The following is a 24,902-nucleotide window of genomic DNA, read 5'->3' as shown; positions in this document are numbered from 1 at the left end:
TCCAGATTGAATGCGCTGAACATTTTTGAAATTGTTTCTTTTTCTAAGCTTATTTTCACTCTCAGAGCACTGCGACTTCTTTCCACAACGTGTTTGCAAGTGACGTTTCAGGTCTTTTATATGTGAAACTCTTCTCACACTGAAGACACGTAAAAGGTTTCTCTCCAGTGTGAAGCCTCATGTGAACCTCAAGTGATATTTTCTGACTGAAAATCTTTCCACACTGATGACAATTAAAACAGTTCTCTCTTGAGTGAAGCCTAGAGTGGTAAGTAAGGGTTATTACACGTGTAAAACATTTTCCACATTCAAGGCACATGAATGGCTTCTCTCCAGAGTGAATTTTCATGTGAGCCGTAAGATTTCCATTTTGTGAGAAGCTCTTCCCACACAGTTTGCAGGTGTAAGGACTCTCGCCAGTGTGAACTCTCCTGTGGGCATTAAACGTTCTTTTATATGAGAAGCTCTTCCCACACTGTTTTTTAGGTGTAAGGACTCTTACCAATGTGAATTTTAATGTGTGAATCAAGGATTCCTTTAAGTCTGAAACTCATTCCACACTGAACACATGTGAATGGCTTCTCTCCAGTGTGAATTGACATGTGTGACTTAAGACCTCCTTTGTAAGAGAACCTAGTCCCACACAGTTTGCAGGTGAAAGGCTTTTCTGCAGTGTGACTGCTCATATGAGAGTTGAGGCTTACTTTACAAGAGTTCTCTCCTGAATGTGTTCTCTGAATGTGTGAATTAAGGGATACTTTCTTTTTGAAGCTCTTTCCACACTGATCACATGTGAACGGCTTCTCTCCAGTGTGAACTCTCATGTGGGATTTAAGGTTTCCCCTGTGAATGAAGCTCTTTCCACACTGTTGGCATGTGTCTTTCAGATCTAAAGCAAAAAAAAAAAAAAGTTAATGGCTCAAAGAAACAGACATCAAAACCAAGATAAAAGTATTAAAACATCAAAACCAACATTTTGCAACAAAAGTGCATTGTTATAGACCAATCCTGAATCTGCCATTCAGGTCTAAAATATTAGAAACAGAGTATTCTTCACTGTGCTACGGTACTTGTGAACAATTTCAGTCAGGATTAAAGCACCATCATTTATTAAAGTGATACATGACCTGCTTTTGGCATCTAATCACGAGTAGAGATGTTGTCAACAGAGATAATAGCACTAGAAGAAATATCACAATATTCTTTTGGATAGGTACGTTGTCATTTGTCGATAAGCATTAGCACAGTTTAGGTCAAATCTATTCGACTGCTAATACTTGTGTAAACAAACAGACGTTTCATCAAACACGAGAATGGAGTGCAACAGGGCTCAGTATTAGGTCCTCTGCATTTTTCCTAATGTATGCTGTCCCTGAAAGACATTATCATTAGAGTTCACCATGTTTTGCCAAATACTCTGTTTTACATTTCCTCACCACGTGACAAAACTGCCCAACTGGCCAAGTTGATTTTGCGGCTGTATCAACCAACAGACAAAAAAAAAAAAAAAATTCATAATGAAAATAATCACCTATGAATTTTATATTTTATTAATCATGTCTGCACACACTGCATGGAATAGAAATCCCCCAGTTATGTAACTTTAACAGTAGTGAATAACACATTTCTGTGGATCCCACAGTTTGCAGGTGTGAGGACTCTCACCTGTGTGACTTTTCACGTGTGAATCACAGGTTGATTGAAGTCTGAAACTCTTTCCACACTGATGACATATGAAACGCTTCTCTCCAGTGTGAATTCTTGTGTGGTATGTAAGGTTATGTCTTCGACTGAAACTCTTTCCACAATAAGAGCAGGTGAATTTACGGTTAGATTTGGTCTTCTGAACTTTTGTTAGTGATGAAGTCATTTCAGTCTGTATAGATTTTTGTATATCCATGAAATCATGTCCCTTATATTGATCTTTCACTTCTATTTCATTCAGTTCTTGATTCTCTTCTTTCAGTGCCATCAGGTCTAAAGCGAAAAAGACAAATACAAGTTAATGGCAGATTAATGGCTCAAAGCAACAGACATTTCATCAAAAACAAGTATGGAGTGCAGCAGGGCTCAGTATTAGGTCCTCTGCTTTTCTCCTAATGTATGCTGTCCCTGAGGGACATCACTTTGTCTTTATGCTAACTTGGACAGATTAATCATGTTGTGAGGAAATGAAAAAAACAGTTTAAGCGTAGAGTTTTGTTAATTTTGCAGCTGTAGCATCTAACTGAAAATATTGACAAGATATAATAATTCATCATGAAAATAATCACCATTGAATTATTGTTTATAAATCATGTCTGCATGCAGTGCATGGAATAAACATCGCCCCAGTCATGTCACTTAATGAATAACCCATTTCTGTGGATCCCACACTGTTTGCAGGCGTAAGGACTCTCACCTGTGTGACTTTTCATGTGTAAATAAGGGGTTGATTAAGTCTGAAACTATTTCCACACTGATAACATAAAACCGTTCTTACCTGAGTGTTTTCTCTTTGTGTGGGAATTAAGGGTTACTTTATATTTGAAACTCTCTCCACACTGATCACATGTGAACGGCTTCTCTCCGGTGTGAACTCTCATGTGGGAATTAATGTTTGCTCTCTGACTGAAACTCTTTCCACACTGATTACATGTGAAAGGCTTCTCTCCAGTGTGAATTCTCATGTGGGTTATACAGTCATGTTTTTGTTTGAAACTCTTTCCACAATGAGGGCAGGTCAAGTTACTGTTAGATTTGGTCTTCTGAACTTTTCTTCGTGATGAAGTTGTTTCAGTCTGTATGGATTTTTCTACATCCATGAAATCATGTCCCTTATTTTGATCTTTCTCTTCTATTTCATTCAGTTCTTGATTCTCTTCTGTCAGTGCCATCAAGTCTAAAGCGAAAAAAAGACCAATACAAGTTAACATCAGTTTAATGGCTCAAAGCAACAGAATTCAAAACCAAGATAAAAGTATCAAAACATCAAAACCAAAAGATTCAAGATTCAAGATGTTTATTTGTCATATGCACAGATTTACACCATGCAATGAAATTCTTAGGTTGCAAAAAGTTTCCCACAGTATAAAATGTACACAATATACACACAATATATTTAAAAGATGCAAGTGTAGAATTGCATTCGGCAGAGAGACATTAAAAGCATCATAAAAAGCATGTACATTGAACAATGCAAACATTCACAGTGTAGTGCAAACAGTGAATAAAGTGCTAGTATGGAGTTGTCAATGGACTGAGTCATTCAACATCCTGATGGCCTGTGGATAAAAACTGTTTTTAAGTCTGGATGTTCTGGCTTTCATGCTCCTATAGCGTCTGCCAGAAGGTAACAATGTGAACAGTATATGCTGAGGGTGTGTAGTGTCTCTGATAATGTTAAGTGCCCTCTTAGTTACCCGGGTTTTGTAAATATCCTGAAGTGATGGAAAAACTGTTCCACAGATGTATTGTGCAGTTTTAATCACACGCTTGAGAGCTTTCCTTTCCTGTACTGTGCAGTTTCCAAACCACACTGTGATGGAATTAGTCAGGATGCTCTCCACTGTACATCTATAGAAATTGCTAAGGAGTTTGGTGGACAGACCAAATTTCCTCAGCTTTCTTAGAAAGTACAGCCGTTGTTGAGACTTCCTGACAATGTGCTGGGTGTTGTGAGACCAAGAGAGGTCCTCACTGATGTAGGTGCCAAGGAATTTAAATGTTTTCACCCTCTCTACCTGTACTTCACTGATGTAAAGTGGGCCGTGCTGATCATCTCTCCTCCTCCTCGGGTCGATAATCATCTCCTTAGTTTTCTCTGCATTTAAGGAGAGATTATTTGTGTGGCACCAGGACACCAGCTGAGCCATCTCCTCCCTATAGTCGGTCTCAGCCCCACCAGTGATCAGGCCGATGACTGTTGTATCATCCGCAAACTTGATGATGGTGGTATTACGCTGAGTAGGGGCACAGTCATAAGTGAAGAGGGTGTACAACAAAGGGCTCAGCACACAGCCCTGGGGTGTCCCTGTGCTCACCATCCTTGTACCTGATGTCTGGGTACCAACTCTGACTGTCTGTGGTCTTTCTGTGAGAAAGTCCATGACCCAGCTGCAGAGAGAAGGTGCCAGTCCAAGGATGAGGAGCTTCTCAGCCAGCTTGGTTGGGAGGACCGTGTTGAATGCCGAGCTGTAATCGATAAAGAGCATTCGAACATATGTATCCTTGTTCTCCAAATGTGTGAGAGCTGTGTGGATGGCAGTGTTTACTGCATCATCAGTGGATCGGTTCCGACGATACGCAAACTGTAATGGATCCAGTGTGTCTGGAATGGTCTTTTTAATGTGGTTCATGACTATCCTCTCAAAACATTTCATCACAATTGAAGTGAGTGCGATGGGACGGTAGTCATTTAAACATGTTACAGTGTTTTTCTTGGGTAGGGGGACAATGGTAGTGATCTTGAAACAGGTAGGTACAAAAGATAGTGAGAGGGATAGATTGTAAATGTCCGTTAGTACCTCAGCCAGCTCCGCTGAGCAGACCTTTAGTGCACGGCCTGGGATGTTATCAGGGCCTGCTGCCTTCGGGGGATTCGTTCTCTTCAGTGTCCTGCGCACCTGAGCTGATGTCACCGTGAATGGAGAGCTCTGTGCTGCCTCTGTTGGGATAGTCCCTCTGCTGGTGTTGAGGGTGTCGAAGCGGGCGTAGAACTTATTCAGCTCATCTGGTAGTGTGCCTTGGTTAGTTGTGACCTCCCTGCTCCTCTGCCAATAATCTGTGATGTGTTGCAGGCCCTGCCACATGCGCCGGGGATCCGCGGTGGTATAGTATCCCTCCAACTTCACTCTATACTGTCTCTTGGCTTCTCTGATGGATCTGCGTAGATCGTATCTGGCCTTTTTGTAGCCCTCAGCGTCACCAGAGGCAAATACAGTGGAACGGGCACGCAGCATAGACCTTACATCACAGTTTATCCAGGATTTTTGATTTGGAAATGTTTTATAGCGCTTGATGGGGACAATGTTGTCTATACATGTGCTAATGTAACTAATAACCACTGAGGCATATTCTTCTAAATCCATAGAGCAGTCCTCTCTCACAGCAGCAGTCTTAAACACATCCCAATCAGTACTGTTAAAGCAGTCCTGTAGCACAAGATCAGTTTCTTCATTCCATACTTTAACAGTTTTACTTACTGCGGGAGCCCGTTTGAGAAGCTGCCTGTAAGATGGATATAGAAACACGGAGATGTGGTCAGACTGTCCGAAGTGGGGGCGGGGTGCTGCCTTGTATGCACCCTTAACGTTGCTGTAGGCGTGGTCCAGAATGTTGTTGTCCCTCGTCGGGAAGCTCACGTACTGATGGTACTTGGGGAGAACAGTCCGAAGGTTGCAGTGATTAAAATCCCCTGCCACAACAAACACAGCATCGGGGTGCGCAGTCTCGTGCTTGCTAATAATATCGTGGAATAGTCCAAGAGCTGCGGTCCGGTTCGCCCGCGGCGGGATGTAAACAGCCACAAGAAACACAGCACTGAACTCCCTCGGCAAATAAAAGGGTCTACACTTAACCATCAGCACCTCTATGTCCACTGAACAATGTTTCTCCATCACCTTAGTGTCTAAACACCATCTGTCGTTGGTGTAGACACAGACGCCGCCACCTTTGTTCTTCCCCGAGGCCGATGTGCGGTCTCCGCGGTGTACAGAGTGGGTCTGAAGTTGGATGGCTGAATCTGGCGTGTTGTCTGTAGTCCAGGTTTCCGTGAAAATCAGAGTACAGCACTCTCTGATTTCACGTTGTGTTGTTGTCCTTGTTCTCAGCTCATCCATTTTATTTTCAAGGGAGCGGACATTAGCTAACAGCAGACTCGGTAGCGGTGGTCGTGTAGCTCTGGCCTTTAGCCTAGCATGTAGCCCACCTCTCTTGCCTCGTCTCCGCCGTGTTCGTGCTGGCCGGATGTAATAGGTGTCCAGGTATGGTTGAATAAAAGGTTCCAAATCATGCTCAAAACGGCGTAACAAAACTGCATTGTTATAGACCAATCCTGAATCTGCCATTTAGGTCTAAGATATAAAAAAAATAGAGTCCTCTTCACTATGCAATAGTACTTGTGAACAATATCAGTCAGGATTAAAGCACCATAATTTAGTAAATTCATACATGACCTGGTTTTGGCATCTAACCATGAGTGCATCTTTCTTCTAGTGCTATTATCTTGTGTTACGTCCAGAAACACATTATTTATTGGTATGGTCCTAGCCTAGCCTGTTGCTACAGTTTGCAATCTTGTTGTTGAACATAACTGCTCAACTTTCTACTCTGTGGCATTGTAATATTTAGATTTGATTGTTGGGATTTGATGTCTCTCACATTTACCCTTGCAGTTTAAGTGCGGAGCTTACTGTTATTTATCCATATCAGTTTTCTTTTCTTTCTTTGATTTTGCGGCTGTATCAACCAACTCATAACATCGACAAAAAACTGTAAATAATTGATAAACAATAAAACTAATTGGTGATTTTCATTAATAATGATATCTGCACACAGTGCATGGAATAAACATCCCCCAGTCATGTCACTTGACTTTACAGTAGTGAATTACCCATTTCTGTGGATCCCACAGTTTGCAGGTTTAAGGACTCTCATCTGTGTGAATCACAGGTTGATTTAAGTCTGAAACTTTTTCCACACTAATTACATATAATACAGTTCTTACCTGAGTGTTTTCTCTTTGTGTGTGAATTAAGAGTTTCTTCACATAGGAAACTCTTTCCACACTGATCATATGAAAACGGCTTTTCTCCACTGTGAATTCTCATGTGGGCATTAAGGTTTCCTTTTTGAGAGAAATTCATTCCACACTGTTGGCATGAAAATGGCTTTTCTCCACTGTGAGTTCTCATGTGGGCATTAAGGTTTCCTTTTTGAGAGAAATTCATTCCACACTGTTGGCATGAAAACGGCTTCTCTCCACTGTGAATTCTCATGTGGGAATTAAGGTTTCCTTTTTGAGAGAAATTTATTCCACACTGTTGGCATGTGAACGGCTTCTCTCCAGTGTGAGTTCTTATGTGGGTATCAAGGCTTCCTTTCTGATTGAAACTGTTTTCACACTGATCACATTTGTAAGGCTTCTCTCCAGTGTGAGTTCTCATGTGGGTATCAAGGCTTCCTTTCTGATTGAAACTGTTTTCACACTGATCACATTTGTAAGGCTTCTCTCCAGTGTGAGTTCTCATGTGGGTATCAAGGCTTCCTTTCTGATTGAAACTGTTTTCACACTGATCACATTTGTAAGGCTTCTCTCCAGAGTGAATTTTCATGTGGAAATTAAGGGTTTTCTTGTGTTTGAAACGCTTTCCATAATGAGTGCTGGTGAAGTTACTGTTAGATTCGGTCTCTTCTTTCAGTGCCATCAGGTCTAAAGCGAAAAAAGACAAATGCAAGTTAAAGGGTTAGTTCACCCAAAAATGAAAATTATGTCATTAATGACTCTCCCTCATGTCGTTCCAAGCCGTAAGACCTCCGTTCATCTTCGGAACACAGTTTAAGATATTTGAGATTTTGTCCGAGAGCTCTCTGGCCCTCCATTGAAAATGTATGTACGGTATACTGTCCTTGTCCAGAAAGGAAACACGTGTGTCTGGTAACCAGTTATCTGCCAGCGTCTTACATCAACAGCGTCACCACGGACTCGTGAAGAGAGAATGACAACAGAACCGGAAGAGAATACAATGATGTATAAAGTCGTAGTTTTTGTTATTTTTGGACCAAAATGTATTCTCGATGCTTCAACACATTCTAACTAACCCACTGATGTCACATGGACTACTTTGATGATGTCTTTATTTCCTTTTTGGACAAGGACAGTATACCGTACATACATTTTTAATGGAGGGGCAGAAAGCTCTCGGACAAAATCTAAAATATCTTAAACTGTGTTCCGAATATGAACGGAGGTCTTACGGGCTTGGAGCGACATGAGGGAGAGTCATTAATGACAATTTTCATTTTTGGGTGAACTAACCCTTTAATGGCAGTTTAATGGCTCAAAGCAACATATCAAAGCCAAGATAAAAGTATTAAAACATCAAAACCAACATTGTGCAACAAAACTGAATTTTTATAGACCAATCCTGCCATTCAGATCTAAAATATTACAAAAATAGAGCCCTTTTCACTGTGCAATAGTACTTGAGTTCACCATGTATTTAAGCTCCTTAATTTCAGTCCTGTTCTCAAATGCTCATTGTTCATTGTTTTTGTCTGGCCTTTTTAAGATTATAAATATAAGGGCTCTGATTAGATTCACTGCTCCTTCTTCCTTCACCTGCCCAGTGTAACACATTAGGGCCATCACAATATTTTCAGACTGATCTCATGAAATGGCGTATGTATGACACGCCAATTCGTATTTCCATTTTTGGCGTGCTATCAACACGCATAATCGCTTTTCAGCGTGTTTATCAACGCCTTTGACTTAACGTTATATTACTGTATTATGTATATATAAATATATGATCTACCCCAACCCCATCCCTAAACCTACCCGTCACTGGGGTTAATACCATTTATGAGTCTTCTCCTACCATCCTAGGAAAAGAAATATCGCTCCACAGATGTAGATATAGATTTTGCTTCGTTTCGCTCGGACATTTAACGGCGTACACATACACGCGGAATCACTCGGACATTTAACGGCGTAGACATACACGCAAAAGATTTCGGCGTGGACATACACGCGGATAGCTCAAAATGCGTATAGATAACACGCCACTTGACTTGAAAGTGGCGTGTATGTTTACGCAAAGTCATGATGTCATGTTGATATTTTGGTAATTGATTAAATATTGTGACGATTATTCATAATTTTTCATAGACGCTTTTGTCCATATTTTTTACAGTCTGTGACGTCACCCACAGACTTTCTGAAGACCGGTTTTGAGGCCGTTTATTGGGGGTATGGGCGCCGCCATCTTGGAAAATCTTGGGAATACAGGATACAGAGATGGTATGAGGTGTTGTGTCAGATCATGGCCGAGACGTCAAATTTCAGGAATTCCACTCGAAGCAGCCCGTTATCAGCTGTCAATCAAAGTTAACCACGCCCTTATTTGTCATACATTTTATATCTAAATACGATCTAAACTAACGAGTTAGAAAAAAAATTCACCCCCCTCACAGTTGTCAGGCACTCGGAACCTATCGAAAAATACAATAAAAGTCCATGGGACCAACCTGTAAAAACATGAATTTATGCTGTGAAAACCGGTGAAAACAGACATTTTAACATGGGGGTCTATGGACATTTGCTCCCTTTTGGGACCTGCCCCTAGCGGATTTTCGATGTATTGCAGTTTTTCGCACTTACGGGTAGGCTTCATTTTTCAGATTAGAATGTTGCCGCTTGGAATTTTTTTGTGGCTAAAAAAAAAATAGACCTAAGCAAACAATAGGCTTTCAAATTATTTAAAATGCATGTATAAAAGCAATGAGGCATAACATAATGACCACCTTCTTAATATTGTGTTGGTCCCCGTTTTGCTACCAAATAAGCCCTGACCCATCGAGGCATGGACCTGGCACCAAGATGTTCGCAGCAGATCCTTTAATACCCTTTTTCCACCAGCATGAATCTGGTGCTAGCTCAGAGCTAGAGCTATTCAGGCACGTATATGGGGGCGGGCGTTTGATGCTTGAGCACCTGACCATTTGCCCCTTGGTGCCCAAAGTGCCCTTTTGTCAAGGCAAAATTTCCTCTCCTTTTTTTTGTAATTAAAGGCCTTTTAGTGGATGCCTGCCCAATCTAACTATTAGTAAAAATTAATGAATAATAATTAGCCGTAAAAAAAAAAGACCCACATGATGACCTTTCACCTTACAAACTCATCCGGGACGATTCCTCACGCCGCACAAGCATTGTTTTATTGTAAACAAATCTTGTAAAGTATTAATTGCTGTATTTTTCCTGCTTGCTTTGTATTTTATTTTAATTGGATAAATGTATTTTTGTAAATCAGTTTTTGCCATGAAAATAGACATGTGGACATAGCATTAAATACAGGTGTGATAGTAGAAAAAAATCCTGAGCCTGAACTTTTTTCCCTGGGAGGTAAGCGGATTAAGCCAAGATATATGCCCTGATCAACATAATTGTCAAGCGGGATCCAGGGGTGTGCTCCCCTGGAAGAACATTTCGATAAATAGTCCCTTAAATGATAGATTCTGGTGACTTTTGTGGATATAAATGGACATCATTCAGACATGAGATGAACAAACCCAATACAAGCCTATATTACATTAGCATCTTTGTGTAGAGCACCAGAGCTCCTGTTGGGGGTGGTCGTTATTAGGGATGTCCCGATCAGGGTTTTTTGCCCTCGAGTCCGAGTCATTTGATTTTGAGTATCTACCGATACCGAGTCCCGATCCGCTACTTATATAATACATAAAAAAAAGAATAAAGAAGAGAGAAAAAAACAGATCCAGAATGTTCCTTATTTTAATAATAATAATAATAATAATTCGTTACATTTATATAGCGCTTTTTTTGGGACCTCAAAGCGCTTCACAAATGGAAGGGGGGAATCTCTTCAACCACCATTAATGTGCAGCATCCACCTGGATGATGCGATGGCAGCCATAGTGCGCCAGAACGCTCACCACACACCAGCTTACTGGTGGAGAGGAGACAGAGTGATGAAGCCAATTAGTAAATAGGGATGATTAGGATTTTTATTTAATACACCTTATTTTAACATTCAACAACTCTGTTAACAAACAGAGCACTTCTGTGAGGGAGCTTGAACAATCAAGTAATAAATAACATAAAATCTTCACTTTTGGACTTTAGTGCAACAGTAAATATAGAAAAAGTCTAACATAAAAACAAATAGCACCTCAACTTAAAATACCCGGCAGGCATGTAAACAAAAAGTAAAAATGTTTTAAAAGTGTATAAAAAAATAATGAGAATATACATTAGGGGTGTAACAGTTCACAAAATTTGCGGTTCGGTTCGATACGATACAGCAAAAAGAAAGAAATGCCAAAGAAATTTCCTATTTATTAAAAGAAAAACTATTTTTTAAAAAGTTTGAGTTTTCCTACATCTTGAAACTTTCAGGTTTATAAATGGGGGTAATCTTTGAAGGATGAACAAATAATGTTTTGGTAATTACATTAAAAATAACATTTAAATATATATTTATATAATATTTGAGTTTTGAAGTGCAACATTAAATCCATGTTCATTCACAGCACAATGTTTCTCCTGGTTCCTACGTCAGCGCTGTTTGATCTAATAGAGATCTACGGTTAATAACGGAGAAATGTGAATGCTTCTCACTAGATCTCGCAGCGATGTTATTACTTCAGTGGCGAATTCTAATGTTTTCTTCACTGGATCTCTTAGCACAGTGTCGCTTGATCTCGCGCTGCACAGATGTTGCTGGTCCGAACTGATAATGGTCCGTTAAGCACAATATGAGTAGCGCAGTTTCGTTCCGCTTTCATTACGTTTGCCATTTGATGTTGCGCAACGTTGTGGGATTTTGTCTGCAGGAAAAATGGTCCTAGGAATCGTTCGGTTTGTATGCGTACCGAACCGGAAGCCTCGTACCGAAACGGTTCAATAATTACGAATACATGTACCATTACACCCCTAATTTACATATATCCGAGTCCTGATCGGGAGGTAACGTCCGATTCCGATCGAGTCTGAAACCACGTGATCGGGCCCGATTTCCGATCGCGTGATCGGATCGGGACATCCCTAGTCGTTATCAGCTTGTGATGGCTCAAGGTATAAGATAATAGGAAATAATAGGGAAAAAAAGGTAGCAAAGAACATCCTGAGGAGTGGACCTGGCTCCCGGCCTACTGGTAGGCCTGTTCATTAATCCAACCCTGCTTTTAACTAGTCACTTACCTGCATATTTATTGCTTGTATAGCATACTGAGACTACAGCCATACCAAGAAAGGTCAGTGGGTGGCAATTACAATACTCCAAAGTAAACTAGGAATTGATTAGTAGCCTAATCATTGACTTAAGGGCATGAACAAGGAGATATTCATTTTTCTGCAAAATATGCACCATTTCTTTTAAATATTTTTTTAAACAGTTACAGTGCAACAAAACCGTATGTAATACAACACTCAATTTGTTTATTCAAAACCATTTGCTATTAAGAGAACAATAATTGGCAAAAATTTAAAGTGCTTCAAGAACTGAAAAACAGTGAGAAATAAATAAAAATAAGCAAGTGTGTTAAGTGAAAACATGTTATTCTTAAGCTTGTCGGACAGATTTCTTTTAAATTCTGGCTAGATGCCGTGTGTAATAAGATAGCCCACATGCTGCCTCGAGACAGACAGATGCGTAAGGGCGAGTTTATCCTTCGCTAATTTCTGACACAAAGTGATGAGTGGATGAGCGATTGTAAACGACAGATCAAACTCGGCAATGAAGGAGCACAAGCGAATTTTTAAGCGAAGGTTCGATACAATACAGTGGTGTCACGGTTTGGTACGTTTTCGATACAGCAAAAGAAAGAAATGGCAGAGAAATGTCCTTGATAAAAATAAATAAACACATTTAAAAAAATAAATTATATATAGATATATATATATATATATATATATATATATATATATATATATATATATATATATATATATATATATATTTTTTATTACAATTATTCCTGCCAAACTTCCATGGTTACAGTTAGTGTTACTACATTAAATCCATGGTGAATGTTGCTGATCTGTGGACTTAAAGCCTATAACTAGTTCATTCATGGCATCATGGTGTTTCTCCTGGTTTCCACATCAGCACTGTTTGATCTGCTAATAACGGATAAATGTGAATGCTTCTCACTAGATCTCGCAGTGATGTTATTACTTCAGTGGCGAATTCAAATGCTTTGTTTACTGGATCTCTAGCGCTGTGTAGTAACAGTGTCGCTTGATCAAGATCGGCTCACGCTGCACTGGCATTGGTCCAAACTGATAAAGGCTCCGTGAAGCACAAAATAATGAGTAGCGCAGTTTCGTTCCGCTTTCATTACGTTTGCCATTTGATGTTGGGCAATGTTGTGGGGGTCGCGCCAGCGTCTCTTCCATAAAGAGCGTGATTGCCGTGCATTTTAATAAAAATATCGAGCGCTATATCGAACAATTTTTATATCTTTACCGACAATATTGTACCGTCGATAAATACCGATACCGTTTTATCGCCCAGCCCTAATTTGAAACTAGGCTCTGGCTCTGAACCAGCACTCAAACTGGTTTGAGTGCCTCTGTTTGATTGGACCACACGGGCCAGCCTTCGCTCCTCCTTCCTTTCTTGGACCACTATTGATAGATACTGACCACTGCTGACTGGGAACACCCCACAAGAGCTGCCGTTTTGGAGATGCTCTGACCCAGTTGTCTGGCCATCACAATTTAGCCCTTGTCAAACTCACTCAAATCCTTACGCTTGCCCATTTTTCCTGCTTCTAACACACCAAAATGGCGAATTTCACTGAAAGGCAAATGACAAATTTACTCCAGCCTGCGGATACCCACAGTTGGGAAAAGGTTGTGGTTCTGTTACTGTCATCTCATACATTTTTAACCCCCTGGGGCCGGCTATCGCGCCGGCGCGATTGTCTCGCTTTTTTTCTTATCAGTGTAAAAGAGACTCAAAATACTCGGTTGATTTTGATCTTACATATAAGTGTGATACATCATTAGATCCTGTTAAGTTTCTATTTTTTTGTGGATACTCACAATAAAAACAAAGTGTTGTGCTTTTCACCAAATAAAGAAAAACAAACATGATGCGAGTTCTGCGTTCTCTCTGTCAGTGAAGTCCATTCTGAAACGCGTCCTAAGATTAACTGTAACTCCGCGATTACTTGTCACACAGGCACGAGAGATTTTTCTTTATGAAGCTTGAATTCTCTTCTTTTAAATGAAGTAATTTATATAAAAAACAAATATTCTCAGTTTATGCAATCTGTATGAAAAGAGAGTGCTGTCAGTATTTTTTTCCCAGCTCATTACACTTCATTACGCGTTAATCTGACACGCCCACGGAGGACGCGCGCTATTCAAACGCAAATGTCGAGGCAAACCATGACAATTCCCACATCAGCCGTTCCACCGCGGCGGTAAAATGTGGGGTGCATTTGCTGCCTTTTACCGCTAAGAGGCGCTACAATCATAGACTCTGAAAAGTGTTCGTTTATTCCGGTTTATTCTCTCTAATGCGTAATCTGCTGCCGCACCGCGCTGATTCAGAGCGATTGAAAGCTGGTAGCAGATGTATTCAACAAGTGAAACGTAGTTAAAATAATTCATAATCACAATACTGAAATTAGGCTACTGAAATGTAATTGAATAAATAATGAAAACATTTCAACATCAAGGCTACATCAATGAGGCTTTACAACTTTAACAGCATACAGAAGACAGCTCAGTGATCAACGCAACGACACGAGCTTCGAGGAGCTTCATTCGACCCGAGATCGAATCTCAATGTAGCATAGGCCTACATGTTGTTAACCGATGTTGTCCTACAGCGTTTATATTTTACCACCTTGATGCTTAAATAGGTAACTGTTTATAACTGTTTACTTATTTAAAGTCAATAGTTTTGTTTAATTATCATTACAACATAAATTTGCTACATTCCTGTAGAACCGCAGCCGCTGCACAAACGACAAAAACTGATGAAGGAAGATTGTCAGCCGATTGCATCAGAAAATGAAAATGAAGAAGCTCGTCTTTAGTCTGCTAAATTATTGTGTAATGTAAAAGAACACTAAAATTACTTATGTTTGAAACCAAGTTCGAACATTTCAAGGTTTAAATAAAGTGTCGGGACAGTTTTTTTTATTATTTAAAACAGGGTTGCATCGGGTTTAGAGTTTATTTCTTTTGCGATGCAAAATAAGAAACACTAGGCTAATCTTATTCTTGCGACATTTTAAATTTGTATTGCCAAAGAAATTACAGCTAAATTAAACAATTAAAACAGTACAAAACGAAAATTGTCCAAAGAAACATAATTAAATTAAAAACATGCGTTTCTCTTTGCCTCTCTCGCGCTAGATCTCTTTTTAACAAGTTTATTTAGTCTCCCTCGCTGCGCGCGCCGCGTCTCTCTTGAAATTAATCATTTCAGGGTAAAAACACATCATACAGCTGATAATACTGTAGGCTATATGTCGCTGCGTGTCAGCCATACAAATCACGAAAAAATTATTTAGCCTTTAATTGTTGCTTCAAAGACACAGCACGCCTTGTTGAATTCACCTTACAATAACTTCAATTGAAATTTTGTGTGAAAAAAACTTTAAATAGGCTACAATAAATAAACTACAATATTTATAATTTAATAAGATATGGGGCCTACATTTGGACACAGATTTATCCTTACAATAATTTTGCCTGCTCATCAGGCTGGCTATCCGACACTCTCCATATGAAAGAGGAACATTAACACCTTTGTCCAGCAACTGCCCCTCCAACCCCCCCACAGGCTATCTGAGTCTGAGGCTGACTTAAAGGGGTCATATAATGGTACATGCACTTTTACAAGTTGATTGTACTGAAATGTGTGTTGGCAGTGTCTGTACACAACCATCATATAATGATAAAAATCCATCCAGTGGTTTTGTTTTAATCTCCTTATATGTTTTCCCCTGTCTTAAATTGAGCCGTTCGTTTTTGTGACGTAAATAAAACGGACGCCCCTCCCACGATTGTTGATTGACAGCCGCGACAGCCGCGTTTCAACACAGACCCGCCCTCGTGAGCTGTCAATCATAGTCTGCGCGGACCGGCGCGGTCATTGTTGATATGCTGGAGCTGTCTATGAGCAGAATGGCCTAAGCGACTGTGGTGTTCTGTTCTTGGGTGTAACAACGAACACAGTCATTTTAATGTTCCTAAATCCGAACCGCTGAAGACGCAGTGGCTGAGTTTGTTTTCGAAGGGAATATTCCCCACGAGCAACGTCAATGCTCATGTTTGCGCGAATCATTTCACACACCAGACTGCTTTATAAACGAGGATCAGTATAAAGCTGGTTTTGCTAAGAAGCAGCTCCTGAAGAAATGATCGGTAGCAGATATTCGTGTTCCTGCTGAACCTCCAAAAGAACTGAAGTGAGTGTAACGTTTTATTAAACTTTATATTACTATTTATATTAATCCTTGTAAATCGCTAGCTGCATGCTTCACAATGAATGCGTCTAAGGTTTACACTCAGGGTACATTACGGCATGTTTTCTATGTATGACGTTCTCAATATAATGCATAATCCCACGTTTATACTGAACAACGCGTTATGGTTATGTGTTATTGTGTTACAAACTGTGTACGCCAGAGCCGGCTCTGGTGACGCATAGAACAGAGAGGCGGAGTCAGCAAAGCTCATGATCATTTAAAGTCATATGCACTGAAACGGCGTGCTGAAAACAGAGCTGTTTTTGACCAGGTAAAATAAGTGTTTTCTTGCAATACTAATGAGAATTTTTAATTAAAGTATATTACAAACTTTTAATTTAGACCCTAAAGAATCATATTAGCTTGTACAAAAATGGCATTATATGACCCCTTTAACACAAAGAGAAGTCGCAATTCACACTTAAATCGCTATTCTAGACAGTGTTGATAATGAAGGAATTAAATGATTTAAGTTACATGTAGCCTAGTGATATTTCTGTCATAAAAGTTTATTACTAAATATTTCATTATTTCAATAATTGATGAAATAAAACTGGTTTGGGCCAGCTTTTTCCAAGCAAAACTAAATATAATCTAAAAAATCACATGTTAATTTGTTGTCATGAACAAAATGTTCAAATCAATATTAAAGTCTACAGGTATCTTTGGATCCTCACAACCAGGCATGCAATTTGTGAATTAAGTTTTTATTTTATTTTGTATTATTCAAATAAATATCGAAACGCGGTGCTTCGTGGTAATGCTGCTAAATTAAATAACATTTATAGAATAATTATGAACTTAAATGAAACAATATCGCAACATTTCGACAAATACATTATTTGATCTGTTTTTACATTTTAATTCAGGGCGATTTAGCCTACATTTAATAAGAGCGAGATTTTCACCCTTGTCTTGTCATTTTCTCATTGGGAAGCGCTTACATTAGGCATGTTTGAGTAGATCCTCTGTACCTCTCGTTTTCATAAGGATTAGCCTACATAATGAGATAACATTTATTAGCCTAAATATTTAGACATTTAAAGGCTTTAGACATCGCCGATTTCTTATCGTGACTGAGCTGAAGTGGCTTTCGGTTCATTTTTGTGACGCGCAGTTCCCGGAGACAGAGACGACAGATACTGTTTTTTCGTTAGCCAGGCTAACTTAGCCTAATATGAATACAAGTTTACAGTTTTGAACGATGTAAGCTACTCTACTCTAATCTGTATGACCAAAAAATTACGGAGTCGCCTATTAAGTTATTTTAGCTGTAATAATGAGAAAAATAAATTAATCTAAATGAACGCGCCGCCGCGTTTGTCGAACACTAACTCACCATGCCAGAATAAAACCCGACTTTAGAAAAATGCATAGGGCCACTCGGCGTGGTGTGCCAAAACACTTAATTATAAACTTCAATATTTCATTCAAAATAATCTCATCAACACGCTTTGTGGAATTTTGAAAAGCCGTGCATGCATTAGGGCCACTGGAACTAATGAACAACTGAAACGCTGGTTTTGATTTTATTGTTTGTCGTTTAAACGTGCCTGTTGCATATCTCTATTTTATATTTGATATTGGTGAAGTAGCCTATAGCATTGATTAGCTGTGGAGGGAGGGGTGTGGGGATTAAAATAATTCAGCAGAAGCAGGGATGTTTAGACCAGAAGGAAATCCCAGTCCCCCCTGGCAAATCACACTTTACTTAAAACCATGTTTTTAAAAACTCTAGGTTGTAGGGAACAGACCTCTCTGCCATGCGCGCGCATGGTTTGGAGCACAATATCTGTCTCGCATGCACGCTCGCTCTAGATAGATTACGGGATATTTTAACTAATTTGCGGTATAACTAGTCGGTCACGAGTGGCTCAACAGGTAGATCTATAGATAAACTATATCTTTTAGGAATTTGACCGACCGGGTTGACACTACAGCGTGAGAAATCGGGGGTGTGGCGTGAGAGCGTGAGATTTGGGTCAATTGCGTGATGCCTGGCTCACACTACAGGAGTTTTAAAATCCTAACCGATTGTGAAATCTGGTTGCAGCTCACACTTAAGGAGAATCTTTGCAGATTTTCTTCCCTCAAATCTTAAACATGCTCACACTACAAGATTTGAAAATCGCGGCGCATCACACACTACACAATGTTATTAAGATTATCGTGCCAGAGGACGTGATCTCACGCAGCAGATCGGAAGCAGAAAAGTGGATGTAAACAAAATATCTGTCCTTCATATCAAGTCATATTCGTGAAAAGGTTGCCGTGACCAAGGAAAGAGAATTAAAAATAAAATAAAAAATCATCCTTTATCTAGGCTATTTCTAATTAATGGCGTCAGCTCTGGTCAATACAATGAATCAATGCCATTGATCTCTATGAAGTGAAGCATCAGCTTCGCGTTGCCCATGCGCCGCATTGCTGCTCAGCTGAGCCTTGTAAAGTGGAGCTCAAAGTTAAAATTAAATATTAATTAACAGCTTGTTTCATTACATCTATATTTGAATGAATCCGCATTTTTTTTTACATTTCCGTTGAATGAACAGTTTAATGACTCACTCAAAGACAGTCCTTTGTCGCCACCTAGTGGCGTAACAATGTAACTGGACTGAGCGAGTGCCGAGTAAATGGTAAAATATAAGCAGAAGCCTTTAGTAAAGAAAGATTCAAGGATCAAAACTAACTGTTATATAACAATGGCCTAAAAAGCTTATTGTCAGGTTTATGTTCTGTTATTATTTTATGTGGCCCCTTATTTGACATTATCTTCTGTTTACTATACTTCGTTTCAATGGGCTTTTTAGTTTCGGTTTCATTACTGAACATGTACTCGTCTTCGTTCCTGCTGACCACAGCATAACACTTATTTATTTAGCAATAAATAAATAAATGAAGATAATACCGCATATCGCGCTGTTGAGTCACTCAAAATTACAACAATGGAAATTCCTTCACCACGACAGCCCTACTTGTTTCTTATTGGCTATTGAGACAGTAGGCTACTGACGTACTGGTAATCACAATCTTGCTCATCCCGATAAATATCAAACATGTTTGATATGATCGGGGCGAGCCCGATTTGTGTGAGAGCAGATCGGGGGGTGCAAGATTCGATCTGTGAACGCCTCACATTACCAGATAATCTGTGCCGAACATCGGAACCGATCAAGGTCCTCGACAAGATTTTTTCTCCGATTCTCGGGAGGGGTAAATCGGGCATAAATCGGCCTAAAACTCCTGTAGTGTGAGCGAGGCTTGAGTCTCACGCTCAGTGCGTGAGAGTTGGCAGCCCTGAAAAAAAAAAATATATAGTATATAGGCTATATATAATTTATTTATTACAGAACTGCTTTTGAAATTACGATTGGTAGCCTACTATTATACAGATGCAAAGTCGTTCTGTTGGGTACTATTTTGTGTGTAAAATGGAAATGCATGATAATTGTATTTTATTTATATAAGCAAAAAAAACTGTATGGTGTAACAGAGTTTTAGAGCTAGACAAATCTAAATAAATATAAAACTTACAACAGACCAGGCTTGTGCGGGATTTGAACCCGTGTCATCTTGATGATTAACCGTAAGTTCCACCGCTCGGCTATGAATTTTCTCACTGAGACATACCCGAACGTTTGTTTCTCACATGAGCGAGAAAACGTTTTGTCTTTAGTCTGTGAGTGTAGGCCTATACTTTAGCCTTTTACAGTTTTAAAATATTATATCTTATCTGTATGACCAACAATTATGGAGTAGGCTATAAATGTTTGTTGTAGGCTTATTTGGAAATTACCATAACTTGTAGTAGTTCATCCTTAGGCTACAGACATTAGCCCCACTTACGTTTTGCTAAATGTCCCTTTGCGCCACCTGGCGGTCATTTCGCGAACGACTTTGAAATGCGACTGGTTTATTTTTACCGTGGTGGATGGCTAAAAATGATATGTGGATGGCTAAAAGGTGACTAAAAATGTGCTTTTGGCTTTCATTTATATTTTGATTGTTTGTATATATATATATATATATATATATATGTGTGTGTGTGTGTGTGTGTATAAATATTTATTTATTTATATATATATATTGTCCTTGCATTCTTTCTTGTGTGACACCCCTGAATGAAAGGCTCATTAGTATGCAGTCTGCTCAGGTGAGAACTGTGTAGCAACATTGAGAATGGACCAAACACAATTGAAGCTTTCAGACATAACCAAACACAAGATGCTGCATATTCCAGATTATCCCCAGGCACTGGAGCCAAGAGACCCTTTTGTTGTTTAACTAAAGGAAGGACGTTGTCAATGTTTTATAATTTGGCAAGAACAGATCTGTTCAGAAATGGTGAAACAAGAGGCCCTAACAAGAAGCCAACTGACCCCTGCGCCTAAACAGACTAGCCTTTCATTAAGAACCAAGGTCTCATGATATGCTGAACAAGAACAGATTTCAGCAGGAACTATCATTACCTCAGACTGGAATGTCTTTCTTAAACCCCAGAAACTTTACACACACACATAAGGACTTTCCTCCATATCAAATACCAATAAAACTCATCCCAGAACAATTCTTGACTGACCCAGAATCAAAATCGTGTAACATAACAATTATATATTGTGTTTACAACCCCTGTATGTGTCTATTCTGCTTAGATCACATCCAAGTCATGTAATTGTTTTAAATATTAGAGATACTGGAATGAAAGTGTCGTGTTTCCTATCATTATGCTCGTATGTGTTTAATTCAAAAGATGGCTTGATTGAAATCTGTGTAAAAATGTTTATGTTCTTAAAATGGAAATTATGTCTAAACTGAATCCTCTGTTTCGAGCTGATGAGTAAAGCAGACCACAGAGAACACATGATTCGCGATGAGAGAAGGGGGGGATAGAATAGACCCCCTCTCAAATAACCATATAGTATCTTATTGTCCGAATTCCAAATTCCTCCAGGAGGCGGGACAAACATTTTGAGTTTAAAATCTTAGACCCGAACACAGAATCGCTCTCTGGTGACTCTCTCTTGTGATCCTCTCTCTTGTGATCCTCTCTTGTGATGCGCTCTTGCTCTCTGGTGATGCTCCTGTGATCCGCTCTTGCCCTGCTCTCTTGCCCTCTGCTCTCTTGTGATGCTCTCTTTCGGCAGAACAAGCCGGGTGGAGCCGACGATGGTTATAGTAACCATGTAGACGCAGAGACAAATGACCCAAATCAAGATATGGGTTAAAACAGATTTAATTCAAGCCACATCGTCACACTTTCCTTTCTTTTCTTAGTTTGTTTCTTTTCCGTTAAAAGTCTCGGTTCTAAGTTAAGTGTTGCTGCAAAGTTTCGTTTTAACGTTTCAACTGCAAAACCAGCTTTCAACTTCAAAGACTTTCATTCATCCGCGCCAACACACGTGACTGGCTGTCCAAAGTCTATCCAGGCACACGAGAAGATCAGCCAAGCAACGGACCGGGGAACCCCCTTCACGAAAAAAAGGGAACCCCAAAGCAAGGACAAGCAAGTACCTCCAGACTTTTAGCTCAACTTGCAGGTGCATTTTAATATCAAATTGAATTACCCGCCTAAGAAACGATAAAAGGGTGAAATTAATTATTGATGGTTCGTTCAGGTCATGTCTTTTAAGTGCATATAGAAACTTGGGATCTCACCATCTAACTCCTAAAACTCATTCTTCCTCACTCTCTGTCTTTCTTCAACTTGTATGAATGCGTGTGCGTGTGTTTGTGTTAGATATTTGTTTTGTGTGTTAGTCATAGGCTTATAATCAATAAAGTATTGTTTGTATTTGAAAAGAGGTCTTTCTTGGCCAAGAAGATATTATATTTCCTAGAATTAATAATTGTTTATGCTTTCCGTTCATTGGATGAACTGATAAACTGATCATATTATTGATTTTGCTACAGTAAATTCTGAAAATAATTCAATTATTAATTATTGATCATAATCTGTTATGAATAATAATTAATTATATTTATACGTGCGTATAATCGCTACAACTGCCTAATTATTCATGAGGGGGTTGGGTCGTTCACGCCCATCCGCATATTGCCTTTGCAAACAAAAAATGTTTTTCACAATTTAAAACAATCTATTGTTTTATGTGAATGATTAGGCAGAATGATTTTCAGATCAATTTGAAGCAAAAACTCTAGGCAACAACATCCACTTGTCAAAAGTCTTGTGGACAGATATTTAGTATGTTATTTGTGACCTTATATTTGAAACTTTAGTTTTTAGTTTTTTCAATAACCACGCATAAACAATATTCTCTCAAAAATACAAACATGTACATACATGTTGCTCACATATTATGGTAGCCCTGTGTGTGCTATATAGAGTGTAATTTCACCTGTGCCATTAATATGTTTAGAAGCAACTGAAAAAAGCAGAAATGTCAGAGCATGCCAAAACATCTCAAGGACCCCGAAAACACCTCAGACCCCAGAGGGTTAAATCAAGGTGTGTTTTTATAGATTTTTTATTTTGAGAGGAAACTGTACATTTTAGTTTTCACACAGCTTGTTGGGTGCAAAATAAAACAGTGTTAAGTAAAAAAAAAAAAAAAAAAATCGCCACTGAGGACATCCTTCAAAAATATCATTCATTTCTGTAGAGCTGGAGTTTTAATAAGGATCAAATGAAATGCCTGAGTTCAGCTTTGAGAATGAAACCAACCTGTTTGTTCCTCAGTTTCTTCATGTTTCAAACTGTATATTTCTTCAATCTTCATGTCTTCACTCTCCTCTTTAATAAACGCCATCTTTATAATAGTGTCACGTGGGTCTCAGACGCTTCACCAGGAGTTTTTCTGTGTGTTTGTCCTGTTTAAGAAGAGAACAGAAAGACATCCAAACTACTTATCCATCTAAACAGTCTGTTGCGGTCTTATATTTGACCCAAACCATACAGTTATAAAAGTGCACAGAACGGACTCGATAACAGCTTAATAAAATGGTGGCATCACTTTCACATCAAATATACTTTAAAACAAACAGCAAAACACTTGCTGAGAACGCTAACATATATAAATCATAATTGTTTAAGCATATTTTTATTTTCAGAATTTCTTCATCTTGAAGCTGTATTCTTAAAAACGGAATATTTGCAATCTAAGAATTCAGAACAAAAAAATCCGCCGTTTGAAAATCCACGTCTATAAAATTCTGCCATAAAAACATGTAAATTGTGTTACATTTCAAATGTCCAATATGTAAAATGCCATTTCAATTTTGTTCAATAACACTTGTCTATAATTCAAATTTACACAATTCAAATAGTATTGTTATATTATATGACCTGATTAGACTAAAAACACTCAAAACTAACACTAAGAACTAATTAAAGAACTCAAACTATACAGACACTTCATATTTAGGCATTTATGTTTTACATTTCCAAGAAAACATTTGCTATTGATGTGTAAAACCTATCATTTCATAATACTCTGTTTCTCCATCACTACTCGCCAGTGGCTGAATGTGCGTTTATGATCAACTTATTCACGAGATAGGGAGCCACATGATGAGACTTGTCTTTTCATGAGCCAATTCGCTTTATTCATAAAACTAACGTTTATTTATGTTAATGAAGTATTACAATGTTTTATTTAACAATAAGTAAGCAACTTTACATTGTTTGTAAAAACTATAAAATTGCCTGACCTGGTTGCATTGATGTAAACGCTTAAAATGCATTAAACCACAAACCTTTTTTCAGCTGAATCCCAACAGATGCAGGAGCTCGACGCAGCCTTATGACGTCACACCGGCAGACCAAAATAAAAGTCCTGTACACACGCTGCTGCTGTCTAAAATCACAAAAGCGCACAGAAAATTTTAAAATGAAGCTAGAAGAGTTTAGATTTGGTTTCTTGGTGAAATACATATTGTCCAATGATGTATTGAAATTGTGAAGAACTACTAATGAAAGAGTTTGAGATTCTTTCTAAAAGGCAAAACTTGAAAGTCTGGGAGCAGAAACCATTTAAACCAGCATTAAAATGCAAACAGTGACAAATGTGATTTACAAGTACACAATATATAATCTCAATATTAAAAGGGTCATGTGACGCATATTGTAACAATAGATATTCATGCTTACACCGGTATTGTGCCTGTTTTATACTATTCACTTTCACACAGTTGCTAAAATATGTAACTTGCACACTCTTCATATCACAGTCCTACAAGGAAGACAGAAAATTCCCTTGCATTTGCTGTCCTCCAGTAAACATGAGAGCAGTCGCGTTTTAGACCAAACATATAATAGTGAGTGCGAATGCGACCTGGGCGCATCAGTTCATGCTGAGATAACTTTATTATGCCTGTTTTGTCTGTATCATCTCAGTGAGCTTTTTTGAGGTTTTAAGCACACGCAGTAAGGTTAGTTTTTTTCTGACATTACAGTGTGGATGAGAAACTTTTGAAAAACACTTGAAAACGCTAATGTGACGGAGAGGGTTTCTATCTGGATTAATGTAGACGTAGCGTCAGTTTCTGCAGAGTTCAGCTCCAACCCAAATTAAACACACCTGAAATAAAAAAATAAAAAGGAAATATGAAATGAAATGATAAAAATAAATCAAGAAATGTTCAGTGTTTGGGTGATCTGGACGAGAACAGAGAATGGATAAAACTTTGATGAAGATGAAGCCGACGATGTTTGGTAATGGCTGAAATTATAA

The 24,902-nt window shown here is 38.8% G+C and overlaps 2 protein-coding genes across 2 annotated transcripts in view; one reads left to right on the top strand and one right to left on the bottom strand.

Annotated features, from left to right (window-relative positions):
* cct2 (chaperonin containing TCP1, subunit 2 (beta)) overlaps positions 1 to 24,902 on the top strand; it is a 285,779-nt gene that overhangs the window by 250,296 nt on the left and 10,581 nt on the right. The gene's annotated exons all lie outside the window — the stretch shown is intronic.
* On the bottom strand, positions 1,574 to 22,979 carry LOC130071027 (gastrula zinc finger protein XlCGF57.1-like). The gene is made up of 4 exons (XM_056235639.1): positions 22,895 to 22,979; positions 6,707 to 7,411; positions 2,483 to 2,881; positions 1,574 to 1,977 (listed from the first exon to the last, which is right to left on the bottom strand). Exons 1-4 carry the CDS (start codon positions 22,977 to 22,979, stop codon positions 1,604 to 1,606), a joined length of 1,563 nt encoding a protein of 520 aa, XP_056091614.1. The 3' UTR covers positions 1,574 to 1,603.

The sequence above is a fragment of the Rhinichthys klamathensis genome, unplaced genomic scaffold (genome assembly GCF_029890125.1).
Source record: "Rhinichthys klamathensis goyatoka isolate OS25496 unplaced genomic scaffold, OSU_Roscu_1.1 h1tg000018l_1, whole genome shotgun sequence".
NCBI classification, from domain to species: domain Eukaryota; kingdom Metazoa; phylum Chordata; class Actinopteri; order Cypriniformes; family Leuciscidae; genus Rhinichthys; species Rhinichthys klamathensis.
This window is presented reverse-complemented; position numbering and strand designations above follow the sequence as displayed.

Bases quoted from the DNA above. Each gene is read 5' to 3' on its own strand.
- LOC130071027 (XM_056235639.1), bottom strand. From the start codon at position 22,979: ATGGCGTTTATTAAAGAGGAGAGTGAAGACATGAAGATTGAAGAAATA. The intron at 7,412-22,894 runs GTTGGTTTCATT...TTTTCGCTTTAG, and splicing joins AGAAACTGAGGAACAAACAG to ACCTGATGGCACTGAAAGAA. The intron at 1,978-2,482 runs GTAAGAACGGTT...TTTTCGCTTTAG, and splicing joins CACAAAGAGAAAACACTCAG to ACCTGATGGCACTGAAAGAA.